General features: G+C 51.2%; 1 protein-coding gene across 2 annotated transcripts in view; it reads right to left on the minus strand.

Annotated features, from left to right (window-relative positions):
• REXO1 (RNA exonuclease 1 homolog) overlaps positions 1-22177 on the minus strand; it is a 37438-nt gene extending 15261 nt beyond the window's left edge. For both annotated transcript variants that reach the window (XM_027668299.1, XM_027668298.1), the window contains exons 1-8: positions 22110-22177; positions 12757-14534; positions 8600-8701; positions 6189-6381; positions 5390-5553; positions 3216-3353; positions 1887-2010; positions 697-810 (exon numbers count right to left, since the gene is read on the minus strand). In XM_027668299.1, coding sequence (XP_027524100.1) covers positions 697-810; positions 1887-2010; positions 3216-3353; positions 5390-5553; positions 6189-6381; positions 8600-8701; positions 12757-14534; positions 22110-22152 — 2656 coding nt within the window. In that variant the 5' untranslated portion in view covers positions 22153-22177. The remainder of the gene's footprint in view (positions 1-696; positions 811-1886; positions 2011-3215; positions 3354-5389; positions 5554-6188; positions 6382-8599; positions 8702-12756; positions 14535-22109) is intronic.
• Positions 22178-22892: the final 715 nt, after the last annotated feature.

A 22892-nucleotide genomic window follows, 5' to 3' on the forward strand; every position in this document is an offset into this window, starting at 1 on the left:
GTGTCACCCCCCACCGAGGGACTCTGTGCTGCAGTCAGGTAATAAAACCTCACACTGCCCTCAGATAAACCCCAGCACTTCAAATCACAGAACCCTAGAATGTTCTGGGCTGGGAGGGACCCACAAGGACCATCCAGTCCAACCCCTGTCCCTGCACAGACACCCCAACAATCCCACCCTGTCCCTCACAGTGTTGTCCAAACGCTCCTGGAGCTCTGGCAGCCTTGGGGCCGTGCCCACTGCCCTGGGGAGCCTGGGCAGTGCCCCAGCACCCTCTGGGGGAAGAACCTTTCCCTGAGATCCATCCCAACCCCCTGGCACAGCTCCAGCCCTTCCCTGGCTCCTGTCCCTGGTCCCAGAGCAGAGCTCAGTCCCTGCCCCTCTGCCTCCCCTGGGCAGGAGCTGCAGCCCCCGAGGAGTCTCCCCTCAGTCTCCTCTGCTCCAGCTGAACCAGCCAAGTGCCCTCAGCTGCTCCTCTGACCCTTCCCCTCCAGACCCTTCCCCAGCTCCATTTCCCTCCTTTGGACATTCTCCAACAGCTTCAGATCCCTCTGACACTGTGGCCCCCGAACAGCCCCCAGGACTGGGGTGAGCTGTGTGGAGGTGAACACACCAGCCTGATCCTACTCCTCCCAGTCACAGTAACACCTCCAGCTCCACCCTACACGTTACAGCCCCACAGGAGCAGGGTCTTACCTGTCAAATCCTCAGCTCTCAGGCTCCCTGAGCGGTTCAGGGTGAAGCTTGTCTTGGCAGCGAGCTTCCCCCCCAGCACAGCCTCGTGGGACACCACCTTCTTGTTACTCGTCTCTGCAGAAAGAAGGAAGCAGCAAAAGAGGACAGAGATCAGGTACCAGCAAGTGACTTCAGTCCTAGTTTGGGGCACTACACATGGGCAAGAGGAACTCTGTGTTTATCCTCTTGGATTCTTGCTTTGCTCCAGAAGTGGATTCTGTGTGTAAGGTGCTGGCCCAGCATTTTCATCCCAGCACTACGGTGAGTTTTCAGTTCTTACTGTCAGGCCACAGCAACTCATTTTAAGGGCAGCAAGGACACTTTTACAGTTTTTCCAGAAACTCATAGCTCTACCTGCTCACCCTGCACTGACCAAAAGCAAGACAGGACCAAGCACAGAAGCAACTTGACCCCACCATGTGCTGCGTGGTGGCATCACCCACTCACGGGAGCAGCTTTGCTGCTGGGGCCCTGCAGACCGGCCTCGCACGATGAATGCTTCAGCCTCTTTCAGAAAGGAGCTTCAGAGCTCTGGGATATGCTCAGCACATCAGACAATGGCAGAGAGGGGCTTTTTACTAATCATTAGCTGGCAGCCCTCTCACAAAGGCCAGCCTCCTAAGTTCAGCCGCTCTGACTAATGGCCAGGAACGTAATGAAGACAGAGGGGAGAAAAGGGAAGAGACCAGGGGAAGAAAAAATTCACAAGAACAGCACAAATTGATTGTTTAATGTACCCTCTCGAGAGCCAATAATGAAATGTCTTAACCCTCTTCGTTTCTCTCTTGAAGCTTAATGTGTGTAACAGATTTCTGGGGTGATGGACGAGTCTATCACTTTGAAGGCATCATGTGAAAGTTACTCCATTAGCAGGGCTTTTCATTTTAAAGAACTTGTGCTAAAAAAAAAAAAAAAAAAAAGGGATCCGTGTGGCATTATCTCCATTTAGGTTCAGAGAGCCAACAAAGCGTTGCAGGACTCGCCTCTTGAAGGCCCATTAGAGCTTGCCAGGCTATAAAAAGCTGAGCTGGAGCTGTTTGCCTTTCAGCACAATGCCCTGAGAAACAGGGGCTGCCTTTGCTACACGTTTGTGTCCGTGGCTTCTGACCCAAGCAGGGCCCCAGTTATTAAAGCACAAGTGTGGTACCTACTGTTGGTGCTGGATGGGGAGTTGGGCACGAGGCTCCTGAGCTTCTTCAGGGTGTTCACGGCCACGTTCAGGTAGATGTTGCGACTGGTGCTGCGTTCATAGGCCACCTTCTCCTCTGACAGAGCCTGGAACAGCACAGCCCATCACCACACACTCTCCTCCCTCTCTTCCCAGGATCCCACAATGGTTGGGGTTGGAAGGGACCTTAAAGATCGTTTTCCACCCTCCTGCTGTGGGCAGGGACACCTCCCACTATCCCAGGCTGCTCCAAGCCCTGTCCAACCTGGCCCTGGGTGCTTCCAGGGAAGGGGCAGCCACAGCTGCTCTTGCTTTCGGGGAAAAGAAATGTTTGGCTCTTAAAATACAGACTCCAAGTATGACAGCAAAAAAAAAAAACCAAAACTGCCTGACAAGGAATTGAGTCATGAATACATGGCACAAATATGCACTGGGTTTGGGGCCTGCTCAGGTGAGTCAGAGAAAAAAAATAATGGGTTTTAAGCAAAGTGCTGAAAAAAGCATTTTCATGGGAAACTCGCCCTGAGGGATTAACAAAGCAGTTCTGGAACTGCCTGGGAAAGGCTGTGTTCCCCACTGTGGTGCAGCACAAGATCTTAACTGTTAAGAAAAATAAGTTTGGCAAATGGTGGCTCCTTGGATGCAACAGGAACGTTTCCCCCAGGGAGCTGTGAGGGTAAAATCCCACCTGCTGTGCTTACAGAACACCCCACACAATGGCCTGTGTTTACCCAACTCACACTAATGGCCAAAGTTTTCCAATAAAGTGTATGACTGCCTCAACTCTGCTTTTGGAACTCCCACTGTACTGTTCCTACCGCCTGAAGGCTCCGTAAAAGTCTCCTGAAAAGCCTTCACAGGGAGCGAGGAACAACTCCCAACCAATTCCATGCATCCCAGACACTTCCCCGTGCTCAGCACTCGGATTCCAGGAGGTGTTTCCTGCTGTACCAGAGCAACAGCTCTTTCTGTCCAGCTGGACCACAATGCACATTCCCCTTGCATTCCTCTTCTGGGCTTATTAAAACACATCAGATGAAGGGAAAGATGGAACTTCCCACTGGAACCTCCACTGGAATTCCACTTTTTGTTGCCCAGTCTGGAATTATTTAAGGCCAGTTTCCTCTAGAGAACTGTGTGTGCATAGAGGAGTCCTCACAGAACCACAGAATGCTTTGGGTTGGATGTTAGAGATCATCCAGTTCCCACTCCCAAGTCTTTGCAGGCACAAATCCAAGCCAGTTTTCTGGATCTGCTACAGTTTTAGAAGGTCTTGGCCTTTATTCCCTGAGAAGCAAGGGGCTGTACAGACCTTGTCAAAGGCTTCCTGGGAGGAGGAGCAGAACTTCAGGCACTCATCGATGAAGAGATTGAGATATCTTTGCCGAATGTTGGTTGGGACCTTAGCACCAAATTCTGTGGGAATAACAGGCCTCTGTAAGCTGGGGCTCTGGAGATGAGACACAGAGAGAGAGAGAGAGGCTGGTCAGGCTTTAGGAAGTTGCTCCGAGTCTCTCCCATTTCCTGCTGTTATTAATACTGCTGTGACTTCCTTTCTGAAAACCTGCCCAAAAGCTAAGCATAACTTGCATCATTTTTGGTGCTAAAAATACCCCTTGGAGGTCCTGTGCCACCTGCAGCATTTGAACCATCAAAAACAAGCACGGTTTGTTCTGCAGCTCACCCGGGGGGCCAAGGACTGCAGGGGCCTCAGTCACAGCCCTGTGTGCACACACAGCATTCCAGAGCGGGAAAATGCTGACATTCCCACCAGGAGGCTCAGGAGGAGGATGGTCCCACGCTCTGAACTGCAGCTGTGACACATGACACCAGCTATGGGGGTTTTGGTCCAGGAGGCCCCTCCTGCCAGGCTGGCAGCCAGCAAAACCCTCCCACCTCCCGGGGCATTCCTGGAACTTTACTGCCCTGGGGTTTTCCTTCCTTGTTTAATGCCAGTCACGATGTTCCTGAAAGGATTTCCCCCTTCCACAGAATGACAAGTTCCTCAGGCACAGCACCTGCATGTCAGGTTATGACCTCCCACTGCAGCTTTCCATTTAACACCAGTTTGTTCCCCAAATCACACCATTTGCCTCTTTTTCAGAGAGGAAGTTGTACATTCACCTCTAAAACACCCAACTGTTCTCCACCCCCCCCCGAGAGATATCCACAAATCAAACCATCTGCTGCAATCTGGAGTAAAAACAGCTCCCTGGAAGATGTGAGCATGTTCCAAGGGGAGCAACTGGTCCCACCTCAATGGGAAAAGTGCTCATTTCCCCCAGGACATTTCCACTTTGATGACCTGTTCAAGGGGATTTGGTCCTCTCCATTAAATACATATATATATATTTTCCCAATCTCTAATATGATACCCTTAAGCACCTCTGTAACACTGGTAAATATTTTATCCTTTCAGTTGTTTCTTCTGTTTTTAACCAGCTGAGAGTTCTGTGTTACTGTGGCTGCTGTTTGGGTGGGGAAAGAAGAAAATGGCTTTTCACTCTTATAGAAATAATCAGAGCATGTTATCACATATCTTGACACCAGATAGCACCAGTAAGAATATCCTGGCACCAACCACATTCCTGCCATCAGGAATCCTACCCTGAATTGTCTCAGTGTGTAACAGGCTTCCCAGTGCTCATGGGGAAAGGAGGGACTTGTAGAATCATGGAATGGTTTGGGTAGGAAGGGACCTTAAACCTCCTGCCACGGGCAGGGACATGTTCCACCATCCCAGGCTGCTCCTTTGATCCAACCTGGCCTTGGACACTTCCAGGGCTGGGGCAGCCACAGCTGCTCTTCCCAAACTGTGCCAGGGCCTCCCCACCCTCACAGCCAAGAATTCCTTCCTAATATCCCATCTAACCCTGCCCTCCTTTTCCTCCTTCATCTTAAGGCCATTCCCCCTTTTCCTGTCACTCTGTTAAGTGACTTTTTTGCTGAGGAACTCAGAGTAAAAGTACCCAAAGGCTGGGAAGGCATCCCAAAAAAAAAAAAAAAAGGCAAACAATGAAAAACAAACAAACAAATAGTTTTTCCTTACAAATTTCAGTGGTCACATTTTACTGCCTAGGTCACAGTGGGACATTATTCCCAACCAGTTGCCTCAGCCTGGCCCACAGAGCCCAGGAAGGCCACGAATCCATCGGTGTCCTTTGAACTCCAGAGGCTCTGAGTCCCTGCCCCAAACAGTTGCACCCCTGGGCAGTGAGCACAAGAGAAGGCTCAGACTGAGCAGGAGGGATCAATACCCAAAGAGATCAGAGCAGCACTTAAATGCCTCTGTCTTTTTAAGCTCCTGCCCCCAAGGGTGTTTCATTTTTTGTACGATGCCATCGAGGAAAACTACAGGAAGAAACAAACCCATTTAACCAACCCAGTCAAAACCCCACTTCCAGGGAGTGCTAAGTTTGGAACAGCCTGATCAAACACACACCCCTCAACGAGGAATGAGAGGAGAAGAATCCAAATCTCCCTTACCTGCAAGGAGGGAACGTGGGCTACCCTTTTGGGCACGATGGTGCTGGTGGTCTTGGAAGCCATCCCAGCTAAGGTGCAAGCCTTGAGAGGGAGGGTGGGGGCTTCAGAGTCATTGGAAGGTGTGACACTCCTGCCAGCAACAGCTGTCTTGCTGCTCCCAAGGCCTGCAGGGGACAGAAAACAGCCAGGTACAAATCCTGCCACGGGCTCCAGGCTGCCAGAGGGAACCCACTATCACAGGCCAACGCTGCCAGCTGGGGTTTTTATCAAATCCAAGTCTCCAGAGGGATACAAATTGGGTAATTTTACCACCTCCCAGGCAGGGATGAAGGAACCTCCTGCCAGGAAAGGTGCCTCATTTCTGTTTGTTCTGGGGTAACTGAGTCAGCAGAGTTTAAAGAGATGACTCTGTCGCTGCAAGGCACTGACTGAGTCAGCTCTGACTACAAAGGGACAGCACCAAGCATTAATTAGCACTTCCCTCCTGCTCTGTGCCACCTCTGAAGGCTTAGATGGAAGGGGGAACAAGGAGCAAACCCAAACCAAGGAAGAAACAGAAAAAGGAAAGGCTGAGGTGAGGGAGGCAGAGTGAGAGATGGGGCCGGACGTCCGGCCCGCTGCTGCTTTTCGGAACAGGATGGAATTCCTCAGAGAAAGGCCTCCCACTGGTCACTGTCAGCAAAGATTCAAGTCTCAACACATCTCCTGATAGCTCCACATCTGCCCTGGAGACATTTAAACCCAAGGCAGTGTGTTTTACCAGGGGGAGGACAGGACAGCGATCCCAACCACCACTTACTTTGCTTGGCTGCTGCGGTGAGGGCGGCATTTGGCACGTGGGCAATCCTCCTCTTTTCTCCTGGCAAAGAGAGAGAGGCCTTCTGAACCAGCTGTGCTGCCTGCTGCTGAGCCAGCTGGATCCTCTGGTAGCACACCTCCTGGGCTGTGGGGGGACGGTAGGGCCGCACCACGGGCCTGCTCGGGGCCTCTGCCTGCACACACAAAGCACCGTCAGAGCCTCCCCCCGCCGGCCCCATCCCTGCCCCACACGGGCCTCTGCTCCTCACCCCCTCTCCTGGCACCCACAGGGCTCTGGGAGGAGAAGATGCCAACTGCCTTCCAGAGCAAAACAGTCAGAGTCACCCATCCACAACCGTGGCATTAATGATTCACCCCCCGGGGAGGCCTCCCGGCACGTTCCTCGGTTGGCAGGTGCTGTTTGAACTGTTTTTAATGGTGTGATGTTCCCCATCACTGTGCCTAACCCACTTCTGGGCCCTGCCAACACTCTGAGGCTTGCACTGGAACACAAATGTAGCAAATGTAGCCCTGTGCTGCCTACTTTGGTTTGTACTGCAATGAAAAAGTGACCATTGGCCCCACTCCCCTCTGTACATGATGCTGAGCTTCACAGCTCCCTCCCTGCACATCCACCTCTCTGCACCCTCCTTCCAGGTCTCCATTCTGGAGCTACCTAAAAGCCTCACAAATATGTATTTATGGGATTAGAGCACTACACGAGCTGAGCTCTGCATTTCCAACAGGCTCTGTCCCTGCCCACTTCTGGAGGCACCTCAGCACCAACAGGTTCCACGTGCTCTTCCTTTGATGCCCAAATTTAGGCTGCAGGAAAAGTGCCAGAAATGATGTCAGCAAAGAGAGGAGTTTTCTAGCAGCAGAAGTAGTATAAACTTCTCCACACTACTTAATAACCTTTGAAATGTGAGGAACAGGCCTTGCCTCCTGGAATCCCTTCAAGAGAAGGGTCAACGTAACACGGCAAATTGGGGGCAGGCTGGCACCTCCTGCATTCCTGATCTCTGATGCTGCCACCAGCTTCTGGATACCAAACTGAGTGCAGTCAGACATTAATTATAATGACAGACTTCTGAGCAGGACAGGCCACTCATTTCATGCCTCACCTCCAATTCCTCTGGGCCGTCATTTCCCCCAGCCCAGCTCGGCTCCCTCCCCTTCTGCTGCTCAGGGCTTGGGCTACAAATCACTGAGCAAACACTGCACTTGGAGGGACATGGCAAAGCACAGGGCTCGGTTCTGTGTGGAAAAGCAGCAGCTCAGGTCTGACAGCACCTGCTGGACAGAGGAGCTGAGACACTCCGGGGAATGCGGGTGGCAGAGCTGCCCCTGGAGCTCACCAGATTGGCTCTGTTTGCCCAAGCAGAGCCTGTGCTGGGGCTCCCACCTTTGGAAAGCATTTTGGGATCAGCTGTCACATTAAGAAAATATATTTAAAGGTTTGTACATGCCTAAAAGGCACCTCTTTACGATAAATGTTTGAGTTAATGAATTTCCAAGCCATTTGCTTCAGTCTCTTATCTCTTCACTTGGGAAGAAAGGGCCCTTATCAAACCACACGAACTGGCTGAAGATATGTAGTTAAATAAAACACATTGTATTGACCTCAGGGCTTCAAATTATTAAAAGCAAAAAAAAACACCCTCTTTCCTAGGCAGAGAGGAAAGGAAGAACAATTAATTTGGACTACCCAGCTCAAATCAGTGTGTAAGTCTCCACTCTTATCCTGCTGGAACATAAAACTAATCTGTGCTCAGCACCTGGCGGGAAAAACATTAAACCCGCAGAGAAAACATGAATTAAAATCCCAGGGAGAAAGGAATGAAAAAATCAGAATGTCTTCCTTGCCTCTTTCTCTTTTTTTTTTTTTTTTTGTTTTAATTCTTCTCCTCTGTATTTTTACAGTTGGGAAAGAAGAGGATCCAAACAGATACTGCTGATACTCTGGGCTGATTCAGAACAGATGTAAGGCAATGGTTTTAACCATCTGACAAAATTCCTGCAGCTTTTAGCTCCACAAGACACAGAAAAGCAGCATCAGGCACAGACTGACCTGTTGTGTCCAGCTAATTTTTATCTAAGTCACTGAATGAAGCTCTACTGGAGAAAAATGAACATCTCAACCTATCCCAAAGGGTTACAGACTGCAGAATCCATTCACTCTTCCACAGCTTACAAATTTTATTAGAGTTTTGCTGCCATTTTTAACAGATGCCTAAACATGGGGTTTATTTAGGGATTAGAAGGAGAGGAAATAAAACCAGCACAGACTGATTCCAGCACAAACAACTCACATGCCCCTGCCTGGCCCTGGGACTGCATCTTTGTGCAGGGTCAGGACAGAAAATCCTCACCTGAAAGAATCTAAGCTTCTGCTTCTAAATGTGCACTTACATTTCCTTGTTTGACAAGATGAGAGATCCTTCTTTTCTGGCCAGGAAACAAGGTAGTTAAATTATCTTCTGCTTTTTCTTCATTGGCTTCCTCTTTGGATGGCTGGAAAAGAAAAGAACAAGCTCCCAAACCCGAGCAGACCTGAAGATCCCTCTCACCAGGGAGATGTGAGAAGTCTCCTTTGGGGTTAACCTGGCAGGTGGAAGGTGAGAACACGTACTCAGCTGCTGAACCTCTGCAAGAAACCTTGGTTTGACCCCAGCAGCCACCAAGAAAGCCAAGGAACAGCAGCAGGACAGTCCCCACTCCACGAGCTGTGCCCAGGACTGACACAAATCCAAGCAGCCCTTACCTGCCACAGGAGACCTGAACCCCCCTCTCCTGCCAGCCACTCACACATCTCACCTCTCCTGCCATTCCTACAAAATCCAGGGGTGTTTGGGGTGGGTTTTTTTGAAGAACCTGGGATCTGACTCATTTCTGCCCTGGGCAGGTCCTCACAACCTGCTGAACGGTGCACAGTGCCCCCACTCCACCTTTAGGGAAAGGGTTCTCTGCAGGTTTATCCACAGCTGAAACGGCAGAAAGGGAGGTGACAAAGGTCCCACCTGCACCCCCAGAGCCCCAGGAGGAAGGAGCAGCTCCTCTCCAGCCACAGGTGCTCCGAGCTCACCCCTCAGAGCTGCTCCTGGACAGGGGGAACAGCTTTAAAACCCGCTTTGAATTCGACTTGGCTGTTCATTTATACACAACACACCTCACGAGCTTATTTTGCAAAACTCCAGTTGCTCTCCAGGTAATCTCACTTGCAGTTCTCCAACACAATCCCTGACAAAGCTCTGAGATGAGCCTGAGAACCTCTGGAATTCAGTGACAGAGCCCAAGGCTGGATTTGGGATGAGCTCAGACTCCACTTGGGATGAGCTTGTGTCCAGCAGCACAAGGACACTCTGGATGAGCACTTCCCACTGAACTACACAGCTCTCCAGGAACTCCAGAGTCTGTTAATTCACCTACATCCCTAATGAACTCTCTCACAAAGCCATTCTTCCTGGTGGAAAAGAACCACACTGCCCTGTACCCGTAGAATCACAGAATCCTGGAACATCCTGAGTGGGAAGGGACCCCCAAGGATCATCCAGTCCAACTCCTGGCCCTGCCCAGGACACCCCAACAATCCCACCCTGTGACTGAGAGTGTTCTTCCTGGGGGAAGAATCTTTTCCTGATATCCATCCCAACCCTCTCCCGACTCACTACTGAGACCAAACAACACAGGCTCCACCCACAAAATTATTCCATCATCAAAAATCAATTCCCCCTGACCAATCCCACCTGCCAGGGACCCCCTCACAGACCCCCATCTCTCAAATGAGGGTCCCTCCATGGCAGGGTGTGTTCCTCCCTTCCCAGAGCAGCGGGAAATTCAATCCCAGTGCAGGGATGGAAGGGAGCAGGACGAGCAGGGGAGCCACACGTGGCTGCTGCCAGCTGAGCTCTGCCACCCTGGGCCACAATTCACTGTTTGCAGTGAGTGGCAGCTCCTGGTCCAGCACTTTCTGAATTCAGGGATTAGTAATTCCCACCACAGATATTGTGTCCTTCAACTATTTTCACTTAAACTGAGAAAAAAAGAGGAAAAAAAAGCTCAAAATAGAGTTTTTCCCTGGCTGGGAATACAAAGCAGCAGAATTTTAAACAAGCAATGCTCAACAGCTGAGAAGAAAACCATCATACAGAACTGGTTTATAGTTTCTTCTGCCCAGGAGTTCTGTGTGAGTGCAAAAAAGGTCTTTAATTGGCAGCGACACAGAGTTCCCTGAGGTACCCCGGGGACATCAGTGCACCAGAGAGCTCAGCAGAAACCTTTAACAGTCCAGCTCCTCTTCCCAAAAGCTGAGCCCTCCTCCCCACGCTGCACATCCAGCACCCTGGGTGCTCCACACACAGATGGTCCTGACTGAGGGAGTGTTGTTCCCTGTACCCTCCCAGTCCCAAAAGCTGAACACCAGCACTGATTCCTGGGCTGGGTTTGGAATTCAACAGTCGATCCCAGGAGGAGGAACTGCCTTTTCCCCACGTGGATCCTGCTGTACTCACCTGCCCCTCCTTCACACCAACCACCCCTAAGGGAGTCTGGGGGTGAAGGGGCCTAAACTGGGACACACTGGTGTCCCAGTGCCTCCAGTATCTTGGATGCAGGACAGCTGCAGCTGAAGCCACTTGGCAATTCCTTGGATAAGCACGTTTGTCCCCTGGTGCTCCCTCTGCCCCAGCACACATGGGGCACCTGATTTTGTCACATTAAGCCCCTTCCAGGGCCTAAAGGGGCTCCAGGAGAGCTGGAGAGGGACTGGGGACAAGGGATGGAGGGACAGGACAAGGGGAATGGCTTCCCACTGCCAGAGGGTAGGGATAGATGGGATATTGGGAAGGAATTGTTGGCTGTGAGGGTGGTGAGGCCCTGGCACAGGTTGCCCAGAGCAGCTGTGGCTGCCCCATCCCTGGAAGTGTCCCAGGCCAGGCTGGACGGGGCTTGGAGCAACCTGGGCTGGTGGAAGGTGTCCCTGCCCATGGCAAGGGGTGGGACTGGATGGGCTTTAAGGTCCCTTCCAGCCCAAACCATTCCATGACTCTCCCAGGTTCCACAGCTGACCCAGCAGCCCCAGCACTCCCGTGCTGCAGCCACAGGGATAAAACCAGACACAAGCTGGGGGGGGTTTCCTCAATGTTGCCAAGTTTGTCACCTTTTACTTCCATAAAGCTCTTTCCAATCCAAGTCCCTGGACACCACAACCATCACCCACAGGACCTGAACGTGCTGGGTCTGACAGCAGCTCCCAAACCCTGTTGGTGCCCAGGAGCTGCGCTGGGATCGAGGCCTTGTCCCCCCACCCTGTCAGACTGGGATGGCAGAAGATGAAGGATGATTTTTATGTGTTCCTAATTCCCTGCCTCGGATGCTGGGGGGGGGGATCACTGCCAGAGGCTGCTTTGTAGCCATTTACACTTAGGATCATGGAATTGTTAAGGTTGGAAAAGATCTCTAAGATCACCAAGTCCAGCCACCAGCCCAGCACCACCACTGTGGTCACCACTAACTCATGGCCCCAAGGGCCACATCCACACGTTGTTTGAACACTTGCAGGGGTGGTCCCTCCACCACTGCCCTGGGCAGCCTGTTCAATGCTTGACAACCCTTTCTGTGAAGAAATTTTCCCCAATATCCAACCTGAGCCTCCCCTGGCACAGCTGGAGGCCGTTCCCTCTCCTCCTGTCCCTTGTTCCCTGGCAGCAGAGCCCGACCCCCCCCAGCTCCCCCCTCCTGTCAGGGGGTTGCAGAGCCAGAAGGTCCCCCCTGAGCCTCCTTTTCTCCAGGCTGAGCCCCCCCAGCTCCCTCAGCTGCTCCTGCTGCTCCAGCCCCTTCCCCAGCTCCGTTCCCTTCCCTGGACACGCTCCAGCCCCTCAATGTCTCTCACTGTGAGGGCTCCCTTTGGTTTTGATCTTCAAAAATGAGGGTCTTTCATCCTCCAGGGACCACCTCAGTCCAAGCCTTTTTATGTAAATACTCTCTTTTCACCTCCTTACTCTGAATCCTCTTGTACCACTGGAAGAAACTTTACTCTCCACTTCTTGTTTGCACCACCCACAAGGTACCCAGAGACCCTCATGAACTATGTGCAGTATGAACTAGGAAACAGGAATTTGGGGAGTCCCCAAAGTGTCCAGTGACAAGTACATGGACTTACTTGCACCAATACACCGTCCAAGTTTTACCCCTGTGTTCCTTAAACTCTGCTGCAAGAAGAAGGCATTGCCCACACTGGCAAATTCAGCTTTGAAAGGCCCAAAACTTGCTCTCTGAAGCCTTTTCTCCAGCCACCCGGGCCACCACTGTCCTCAGGCCAGGTGGAGACAGAAGGAACTGATAACCCTGACAGCTAAAGGCTGTTCCCCACAAGAGGGAACTGGATCCTTACATTTCCCAGCAGGTAAATTCAGGTGCAAACTCTTCCAAGCACTCAGCCATGACAAGGATAAGATTCTTCCAACCCATGGAGTCTCTTCAGCTTCTTGAAACGAGCAGCACCACTAAACCAAACCAGAACCCTTCCATCTCTGGAGGGCAGAGAACCCACCACCCCAGCCCAGCGTTACCTGCTTCCCCAGCCTTCCCTTGTCTTCTGTCTTCACATCCGTGGACTCGTTAAAAATCCTGAGACACTCCTCCATGGGGTCTGACTCAAAGTCCACGTCCTTCTCCAGGATGGAATAGTCGATGTCATCGGACGTGGAGGAAGATGACGAGGACCTGGACAGCCTGGAGCGCTTTGCTTTCCGTGCCCTCTCCCTGTTGCTCTCCGAGGCCGAGCCGGAGTCCTCCCCGTCCGAGTCCGAGCTCGGGGCGCGCAGGGAGGACGCCAAAGCCCGGCCCTCGGCCTCGTCCTCCCCGCTCTCGTCCCCAAACAGGTCCACGTGGCTCAAACTCCGCTGCTTCCGGCCCTTCTTCGCCTCCCCTTTTCCCGCAGGACTGACCTTCTCTTTCTTCCTCTCCGCTCCCGCAGTCTTGGTCCCTTTCTCCTTGTTTTTCCGGCCCGAGGTTTCCTTCCCATTTTTCACGTCCCCTGATTTGCTCTGGGAGTCCTTCCTGCTGCTCCCCCCTTTCTCTGTGCTCGAGCCCTTGCTCACACCCTCGCTCTTGCTTTTTCCTGAGCTGCTGCTGCTGCTGGACTTGGATTTTTCCTTCTTGAGCCCATCCGCTCTTTCTGACTTCTGCTTTTCAGGCTTCTTTAAGTTCCCATCCGTTTTCACTTTGACACTTTTATCTTTGCAGTTTTTCTCTTCGTTCTTGGTTTTCAATTTTTCTTCTTTCTTGAGCACTTTGCCTTTTTCTGTATTTTTACTCTTCTCCTTCTTCCCAGCCTCACCGAGGCCTGGTGTCTTACTAAGGTCTGATTTCTTCTTTTTTGTTTTGTCTTTTGAGTCTTTGCTTTTATTTTCAGTCTCCTGGCTGTTCTTACCAGAGCACAGTTTCACCACTTTTGTGTTCTTGTCTGGTAAGTTTTTGGCAAGGTTTGTCTGTGAGCTCGGAGGGTCCTCCCTGCCACGCTGTGCCGCTCCTTTGCTCTCCTGGGATTTGCTATCCAGTTTGGTGCTCAGCTCTTTGCTAGAGAGCTCATTTGACTCACTCTCAGAACCAGCTTTGGATGGTGAACTACCAGAAGCTGTTTTATATTCCACATCAGCCTCATCCTCAGAGGAGGAGAACCTGGCAAACACCTCGTAGTCATCGGGGTCTTCACAGAGCTTCTTCGGTGAGGGAGAGTAGGATTCCTCATAATCAGCCACCCTTTCCCTTTTGGACCCCTTGGGCTCCTTGGTCGTGGCTTTGCTCAAAAGCCTGGCTGAGTAATTGGAAAGGGGGTCATATTCCAAGTCTGTGGAAGGCTTGGAGTCATCAATCACGTACTTGTTGTTAGTGACAGTGCTGCTGTATTTTTTACTCTGCACCACAGCCTTGGGAATATATTCCAGAGCGCTCCCTTTGGATCGGGAGGAGTCCAGAGTGTATTTACTCGACCGGCCAGCAGCAGTGAGAGGGGTGGGGTTGTAGTCTGAGTTATTGTTGAAGTTGTAGCTCCCTGGATTGTACTCCAAGGAGGCAAAGGAATCGTTCTGAGTCCCAGCAGCCGACACGGGCGAGTTTGAGAGGAGTGAGGAGCCCTCCGAGGCCCCAAACTCCTTCGTGGTTTCCAGCAGCTCCTCGTATTTCTTCTGCTCTCTCTCCACCTCATTTTTCACAGCCTCGATGGCCTTGTTGACCAGCTCCAGCTCCAGAATTCCGGGTGTCACGTCTGTGAGGTCAGCCAGGGTGCCATCCTCTGTCTCCAGCGAGGCCCTGGGAAGCTCTGGGTTGTAGGGATCATATCCTCGCTCTGTAAAAAAGGAATTAAACATCATTTACTGCCAGCAATTCAAGGAAAATTTTTGTAAGCGTAAATCCAAAAGAGGTCTTTGTAAGGTCTGCTCTTATCAAAACCCAACCCTGCATGACAACCAAAAGCACCACAGAATAAATAAACATTGGATACCAAAAGCCACCAGTGATGTTCTCAGGCCTAGACTAGTCAGCACAAACTACTCCCAGGATTAAAGATCCATTAACAAAGTGCTTTTACTACTCATGGAAATCTGTATAAATTAAATATTCTTCAGGGTACCAAAGAATAATCACACTATTAGGCCCAAGAGGAGCTGAGTGTGCACAGAATTATCTAATTCAATGGAGTAACCAAGGTGGAAAGAGAATTCCAGTAAGAAACTCTGGATCAGGTTCTCACTTCTCAATGCCAATGCCCAGAGCCCACCAAAAGCCTCCAAGATTCCTCAAATCTCCAAGCCTCTCACGGCAGCTGCAGGAACACCAGCCTTATTTGGACTGGATTTGGAGCACTGCTGGTAAGGAAAAACCTCAACAGGCACAACTCAACCCCACGGAACAACATCCAAACGGGAACACTGAACACCCAGAACCTGCCCCTTTTCTGACACTCCCCCTTCCACACAAGTCCTGAGGATGTGCTTTGGCCACACTGCACAGCTCTACAGGAGAGGTTCTGGTGACAATCCACCCTATGGAACCACGTGGGAATGCCAAAGGAACCTGCCCAAGGGACAACTTCCCGACTGGAAAGTCCATCCCAGCTCATCCTGTAACGTTCACCTTCCAAAGGACACAGGAGCAGTTGTCCCAACCAGAAATGCTCTGCCACCAGCCCAGACTCTCCTTTCTAAATCATGGTGAAAAGGAGTGGGGCTGGATGAGCTTTAAGGTCCCTTCCAACCCAAACCATTCCATGATTCTTATAAAAACCACATTTAGCAAGCTGACAGAAGCTACAGGTACATTAACAGCTGCTTCTTGACTCTGAACTGTTTTCAATCCTTGTTTTATCAGAGTGCCTCTGGATGCCAATATCCCAGAGGAGCCTTTTGTTCTTTCCTACAAGGATAGCAGTAAAACTGCCTTTCCAACATGGATATGCAGAAGAACCAAACAATAGGCAGAGAGATAAAAGACAGAACATAAAAATCCTCTCGGGTTTTTAAGAGGGATGACAGAATTTCTTGTAAGTCAGAAAGTGTTAAAGGAGCCGTTTCTCCCATTCCCACAAGACTGAGGGGTTTGAGGGGGTTGTTTTGGGTTTTTTGGGGGTGGGTTTGGGTTTTTTTGAGAGAGGGTCCACACATGCACAGCTCCCTTTGGTAACAAAAACCTGTCTAACAGTTGGTAGAACCGGACCCTGAGGAAGCTGAGTAAGAGAGGTTAAAACAAAGGCAGTGGTTTCAGAAAATACTTTTTACCCCCTTGGGTTTTCCAAGTTTCTTTCCAAACCAATTAGCTCCTGATTGAACAGGGACTCTGGGCAATCACAGTGTGATGTCACCACCTTCCGAGGGACTGTCAGAGCCGTGCTCAGAGCCAGGAATGTGGGGAAGGAGGAACAAGGGGGTATTTCTACAACCAGTTCCCCTCCAGCTGCTGCAAAGAGCTTTAGTGATGACATAAAGAGCATTTCCAAACCCAGTGTGTGCCCTTCCCCTTTCTGACACCCAGCACAGCTCACACACGGGAGGAGAGGGAGGGAGGAGGTGGCAAACCAGAGCAGTTGATACTGGACAGGCTGATTCCAGAGCCCTGTTAGAAACCAGAGAGAAATGAAGGTAACAAGAAAAACTCACAACCAAACCCAGAGGCAAAGAGCAGCAGCATCAAGGTGAGTGTAGGTCCAGATTATCAGAATTATGAGGTATAAATACCAGCCTAAGAGCTGATAAGGAGCAGAGAGCCCTCCACACCCAAGCCCTCATCTCTCACCACTCTGTGAAACATCAGCTCCATGGGGGCAGAGAAGACCAGCTGAAGAGTCAGCTATTACCCTCTGAGTCAAGACTGAGACCTAAAACTGAGCACAGACGTTTCAAGGGAACAGCTGAAAGCCTGGCAGTTTGTGCACAGTCGAGTACGAGGTGCCCTGTAAAGAGAGAACACAGAGTCTGCATCTAAAGCCTTGCCAAAATGAGACAGAAACAAACCCAAACTACACAAAAGGCATCTTGCCCACGCAGAAAACCAAACAGTTTGAAATGTATCAGGATCAGGTAAAGCAGAAGACAACCCAAGCACAGACCTGGTGTCTGAGCCTCTGCTGTTCATCTGCAGGACAAAACTAATGGCTTGTTTTGTGTCGGTGGAAGGAGGAGATGAAAACACACATTACGAGCTCCGGACACGGCAGCAGGCTTTGAGATGGGCCAGGAAAGAGCTCTTGTGGAGGAGTGGAGGAGGCCTGATGGATCCCCCAGCACTGCTGATCAAAGGCTGCCTGGCCATGAAAGACTCTCTAAGTGGCTCCACGAAGCTCATCAGCACCTCTGGCCACGGTGCATTTGCAGATAATGCAGGAGGGAGGGTTATTTATATAAACACAGAAACAGAGAGAGCCATCAAGCCTCCAAAGTCAGAGAAATCAACCTGCTATCTCAAATCAGACCTGCCTAATTACACTCCCAGGAACCCAGGAGAGGGAAGGATCTCTCGGTGCCCAAGCCCAGACCCACCCACACCCCCCCTTTGTACCACCAGGATCCCAGACTCAAAGGAGTCTGTTCACCTTTTGCTTTTATTCCTCTTCATTTCACTGATCTGGACACCCAGGATGTAAAGGGAGATTAAGTACAGGATGAACTGCACTGGGTTTGCTGTTGAGATGTGTGAGATGCCTGCAGTTCCTGCTGGAGCCAAAGGAGGGAGAGGCATCATATATTGAAATAATGCTTTTTGGAGGGATGTTTTACATGAAAGTGTGCCAGGGGGGTTGGGATGGATCTCAGGGAAAGGTTCTTCCCCCACAGGGTGCTGGGGCACTGCCCAGGCTCCCCAGGGCAGTGGGCACGGCCCCAAGGCTGCCAGAGCTCCAGGAGCGTTTGGACAATGTTCTGAGGGACAGGGTGGGATTGTTGGGGTGTCTGTGCAGGGACAGGGGTTGGACTGGATGATCCTTGGGGGTCCCTTCCAGCTCAGGAGATTCTGTGGGAATCCACACTGTCCTTTGGGAATCACGAGATAATGAGACCTGAGATGCCAACCCCTGACAGGACTGTGAAAACTGCCATCAGGGCACTCTTTAAGGTACAAACTATTTTAATAAATTAAAAGTACCTCAGACATATGAAATAACCCTCCTAAGACACACAGAGGTGAAGTTACCACCAACACTGCACAAAACAAGGCATTAGTAATTTCCACAGGACCTCAGTGAAGGTTTTCTTTAACCCAGCACTACTTCAGAGCACATCAAACCAAGCTGTGCCCGAATCAGCCACTTCAGCACAGACAATGTGGAGCACAAAACAAGATTCTGCCAAAAACACAGGGCTGGCTGCACTTTTTCCTGCTTACTGCTGTGCTGGTTGTGGGACACGAGGCCTCAGTTCTGAGGTGGAGCTGCTTTATTACAGAGCTTCTCTAATCCAGCAGCTCCTCCCTGGTCCTTCTAGTTTGGGCAACAGGCACGGGCAGTAAACAAAGCTGATATTAGAGAAGAATGGGAGGACAAGGTCAGCAGTGTGATGGTAAAACTTACTCTACAGTGAATCATTCTGGAGAAAAAGATGTCTCTCTTTTTTTTTCCTCCACAACACATACCTGAGATGCTTTAAATACAGAAAAGCCAAATGTGTGACAGGTGCTGGTCAGTGCAAACCTGCAGGGGCAGAATGTGGGACACAGAATCATGGAATGCTTTGGGCTGGAAGGGACCTTAAAGCTCATCTCATTCCACCCTCTGCCGTGGGCAGGGACACCTTCCACCAGCCCAGGTTGCTCCAAGCTCTGTCCAACCTGGCCTTGGACACTCCCAGGGATGGAGCAGCCACAGCTGCTCTGGGCAACTGAGTGACAACCAACTACCTCCCTTCCAGACCTGACAGAGCTGCTAAGCTGCTGCTGCCAGAGAAAAAGGGGGCAAAAATTAGAAACTTGCAAATTTACAGCAATTAGGAATTCAAAACAAAAGGCTTTGCTGGTCAAGCTGCAGAGGGACCAGCACAGGCCAAAAGACAGCAAACATTTCTTGACAACATTTTATGACAAGAAGGACATTGAGGGGTTGGAGCATGTCCAGGGAAGGGAACGGAGCTGGGGAAGGGGCTGGAGCAGCAGGAGCAGCTGAGGGAGCTGGGGGGGCTCAGCCTGGAGAAAAGGAGGCTCAGGGGGGACCTTCTGGCTCTGCAACCCCCTGACAGGAGGGGGGAGCTGGGGAGGGTCGGGCTCTGCTGCCAGGGAACAAGGGACAGGAGGAGAGGGAACGGCCCCAAGCTGTGCCAGGGGAGGTTTAGGTTGGAGATTTGGAAAAATGTTTTCACAGAAAGGGTTGTAAAGCACTGGCACAGCTGCCCAGGGCAGTGGTGGAGTCACCATCCCTGCAAGTGTTCAAAACACACGTGGGGGTGGCCCTTGGGGACAGGGGTCAGTGGTGGCCGTGGTGGTGGTGCTGGGTCACTGCTGGACTTGGTGACCTCAAGGATCTTTTCCAGCCTCAAAGATTCTGTAATTTTCAAGACCTGCCACTGCCAAAGTCACCCATTTCCCTGGGTCACCTGCAGCTGGCAACAAAAGCTGCATTCATGGGGAGGTGGGGAAGGTAAAAGCTGTTTGGAGACTCTTTGGAGAGGGGGAAAAAAAAAGGCGTTTTTATTTCACGTCATCGGAAGAGCTTTGTTGGTTTAACAGCTCCCTGTGTTTACTGTGCCAGCACTCAGCAAATGGACAACCTCTGCAACTACACAAAAATTAGCACCACTGGAAAAGTATTTTATGCTTTTCATTTAATGCTTCACAGAAGAGACAGTGGTTCCTCCAGAACAAAATGTTTCAGAAAGACCTTACCAGCAGGCTGAGTTCTGTTCCTCTTCAGAACTAAAGAGTGCAAAAGAACTGGCAGCTCTTGGCACAAAGCTCATTTGCCAGTACCCAAAGCAAATTTCCAACAATTAATTTAACAACAATATGCAACCACTTGGAAATAATTAATGCTGAGATTTAAAATAGTACATTTCAAGTAATTGTCCAGAGGAAATGGGTTAGGAGGGCAGGGAAGGGGAGCTAAGAGAAATGTTTCTTCAACTTTAAATATAACCTTTAGTCCTAAGAATTTGTTTTGCCCCTTCTTTCTCTTTTTAAGTAGTAAATTTAATTCTTAAAATTAAATATTACAAGCAGAGATAGCCCTGTGCTGATCAAGAGACATCAGGAAGCAAGGTTTGAGAGGTCCCTGTGAACCCCACTCCTCGGATTTGTTACTCCAAGGGAGGTATTTTAATGCCACAGCATCAAAGTACATCATGAACCTCTACAGTCATTTCTTTAGTGGAAAAAGGGACTCAATTGTGAGAAAAGAAAGGCTGAAAAAAGCTGAACAGTCATCTCTCACAGGGTATTTTTAACCCCGCTCTCGGGCAGGGCTGGTTTCTCCAGGTGCTGCCAACGGTGCCACCTGAGCCCGTGGGCTGAGCAGGGGGTTCCCAGAGGTGCCACAACCAGCACAGGGAGGGGGGGTCACACCAAGGGACAAGAGCAGCCAGACATCCCCCCTGTACCATCCACAGACTGTTTTCTCAGCTCAGCCATCCCAGCCTCCTGCCGGGGGGGGAATCATGGAATGATGGAATGTTTGGGTTGGAAGGACCTTAAAGCTCATCCAGTCCCACCCCTGCCACGGGCAGGGACACCTTCCACTAGCCCAGGTTGCTCCAAGCCCCGTCCAGCCTGGCCCTGGACACTCCCAGGGATGGGGCAGCCACAGCTTCTCTGGGAAACCTGTACCAGGGCCTCAGCACCCTCACAGGGAACAATTCCTTCCCAATATCCCATCCAACCCCTGCCCTCTGGCAGTGGGAAGCCATTCCCCTTGTCCTGATCCTCCAGGCCCTTGTCTCAAGTCCCTCTCCAGCTCTCCTGAGACACAGACCTGCCTGGGTTCATTCCAGCAGGGAACAGCTCCAGCTGGGCCGTGTCCTTCCCAAGCGACTCCGTGGGAAACCCCTTCAGCAGGTGAATGTCAGGGCACATCCCACAGGGCAGCTCAGGCACCAACACACCAGGACACAGCACACACCTCCCCATTCTATTCAAGAAAACACAACTTTGGGCAATTTTGCCTCAGGCACTGCAAGACAAACACCTAAAAGGTCCTCAAGCCACTGAACGTGGCAGCTTCACCCTGTGCGTGGCCTCAGAGACATCCTGGAGGCAGCTGGGACTGTCACTGCCTCCCACAGCCCCAGCAGGTACATCCAAGGATGGAAAAGCCACCACATTTCTCCCATAGCTTAGGAAAGAACTGGGAACCAGAACTGGTGCATCTGCCAGAGGGCAAAGGCTGGCACCCCAAATCCACCCCCACCCTGTCACACACAGGCACCTCACTGTTTGAAAATCCATGAGATGTTCATCTGGATACTCAGTGTTTGGATTCTTTGGAGATCTTTCCATTCCCCCTCTCATCCCAGCTTTAAAGTTATTCCTTAAAATACAAGAAAAGTTGAAATTGTTGGGGGAAAAAAAAAAAGGAAAATGAGAGACTTGCTTTTTCTGTTTCTGAGAAAAAGACATGGAAACACTTCCACATCCCCTGTGTAACTGCTGGATAAAACTAAGGATCTGCTCCAAAACCTAATTAGCAGAGCATTAGCAGAGCAAGTCTTCTTTAAAAAGAAGGAGGGAAAAAAAATAATTCAGTATTTCAAGTTATCTGGTGTCTTCTCTCTATTCAACTCCACCTTGAAAACTTACTTTGACCAGCAGAGTCAAAAGCAGCTACACCCACCAGTGCTTTAATTTTCCAGCCTTTCTCTGGTGTGCTCAAGATAAGTTATCTGCTTAACACCTGTCTTGTTTCTTTAACTATTTCAGGGGGAAAAAAAACCGTAAAGAACAACTATTTCAATACAGTCACAACTGGACACCTTGAAATACAAAGTCAAAAGTTAAAGAAAAGCACCTTTCAAGCTGTACTTCCATTAAAAAAAAAAAAAAAAAAACAAACACTTCAGCTGTGATTTATGAAGGGTTAAAAGGAAAACTTAAGCTGGTTTTGAAACCTGTCTGGCTTTGCACAACTCAAAAGCCGGAATTAAAACTTTGCAGCTCCTTTAGGACTGGGACACCTGCAGCTGCACAGCGATGCCAACACCCTCAGCACAATCCCCTCTGCAAAAAAACCCCGAGATCCGCAGGGAAATGAAAACCCTCGAGCAACCAAATCCCCCCAGGGCGAGCTGAGCTGTCGGCACAGTCCCTCTGTTCCAGGGGCAGCAGCCTGAGGACCCCGGGCTCCTGTTCAATGAATGGCACCACGTGAAAGCCTCCCTGGAGAAGCAGCTTCTCCCCGGCGGCTCCGTCCCCCGAAACACGAGCTCCCTGTGCCAAAAACGCCAAGAAGAGTTACCTGAGCTCCCCGGGGTCAACAAACACTGCAGGTATTTGTTCATGCCGGCCCTGCCTGGTGCTGCTGAGACACCCCGGCAAGGGCTGGAGGCTCCCCACGCTGCCCGAGCGCTGACACTGCAACTCGTGGGGGAGAGACTCGGGGCAGGACCCGCCGGCCGAGTCCCGCCTTCGCCCTCCCTCACCGCCGGCCCGCTCGGGCTCTGGGCATCTGCGGGGGCTTTCTGACCAGGTTCCTCTTTCCTAGAGCTGCTCCCATCACCCCGGGGCAGTTCCTGACCCGCTCCCCCCGCTCCCCGGCTGCACACCTGGCTTTGGGCTCGGTGTGGGCCCCACGAGTGGCTGCGTGCGGGGGGTTCCCCGACATCCATCCCCCCATCCCGCCGTGCCCCCGGCCCAACACCCCCGTCACCCCTCCAGCCCCGCAGCCCGGGCTGTGCCAGCAGGGCAGGGGGCTGCAGGGCAGGGGGCTGCAGGGCAGGGACACGGCCCGGCTGTGCCTGTCAGTGCCTGCCCAAAACCCGCCCTGGCGCCGCCAGCCTCGCCCAGCGCCGGAACGTGGGCCGGGAAACCCTGGATTAGGGAATCGTGCTTCCCATTAGCACAGCGTGGCAGGGCTTGGCTGGAGATTAAAAAAAAAAAAAGAAATCAGAGGAAGTGTTCCAAAGATATTCCACAGTGGAGAGAGATCCTGTGGGAGTGGACAAAGGGCTCCTGCGGGAGCTCCCCAGCACGGGCACAACTCCAGTGCCCCAGCACCGGGCAGGGGCTGCACCTCCTGCCT

This window comes from Corapipo altera, unplaced genomic scaffold, assembly GCF_003945725.1.
Source record: "Corapipo altera isolate COAL_440 unplaced genomic scaffold, ASM394572v1 138, whole genome shotgun sequence".
In the NCBI taxonomy this organism is placed as follows: Eukaryota; Metazoa; Chordata; class Aves; order Passeriformes; family Pipridae; genus Corapipo; species Corapipo altera.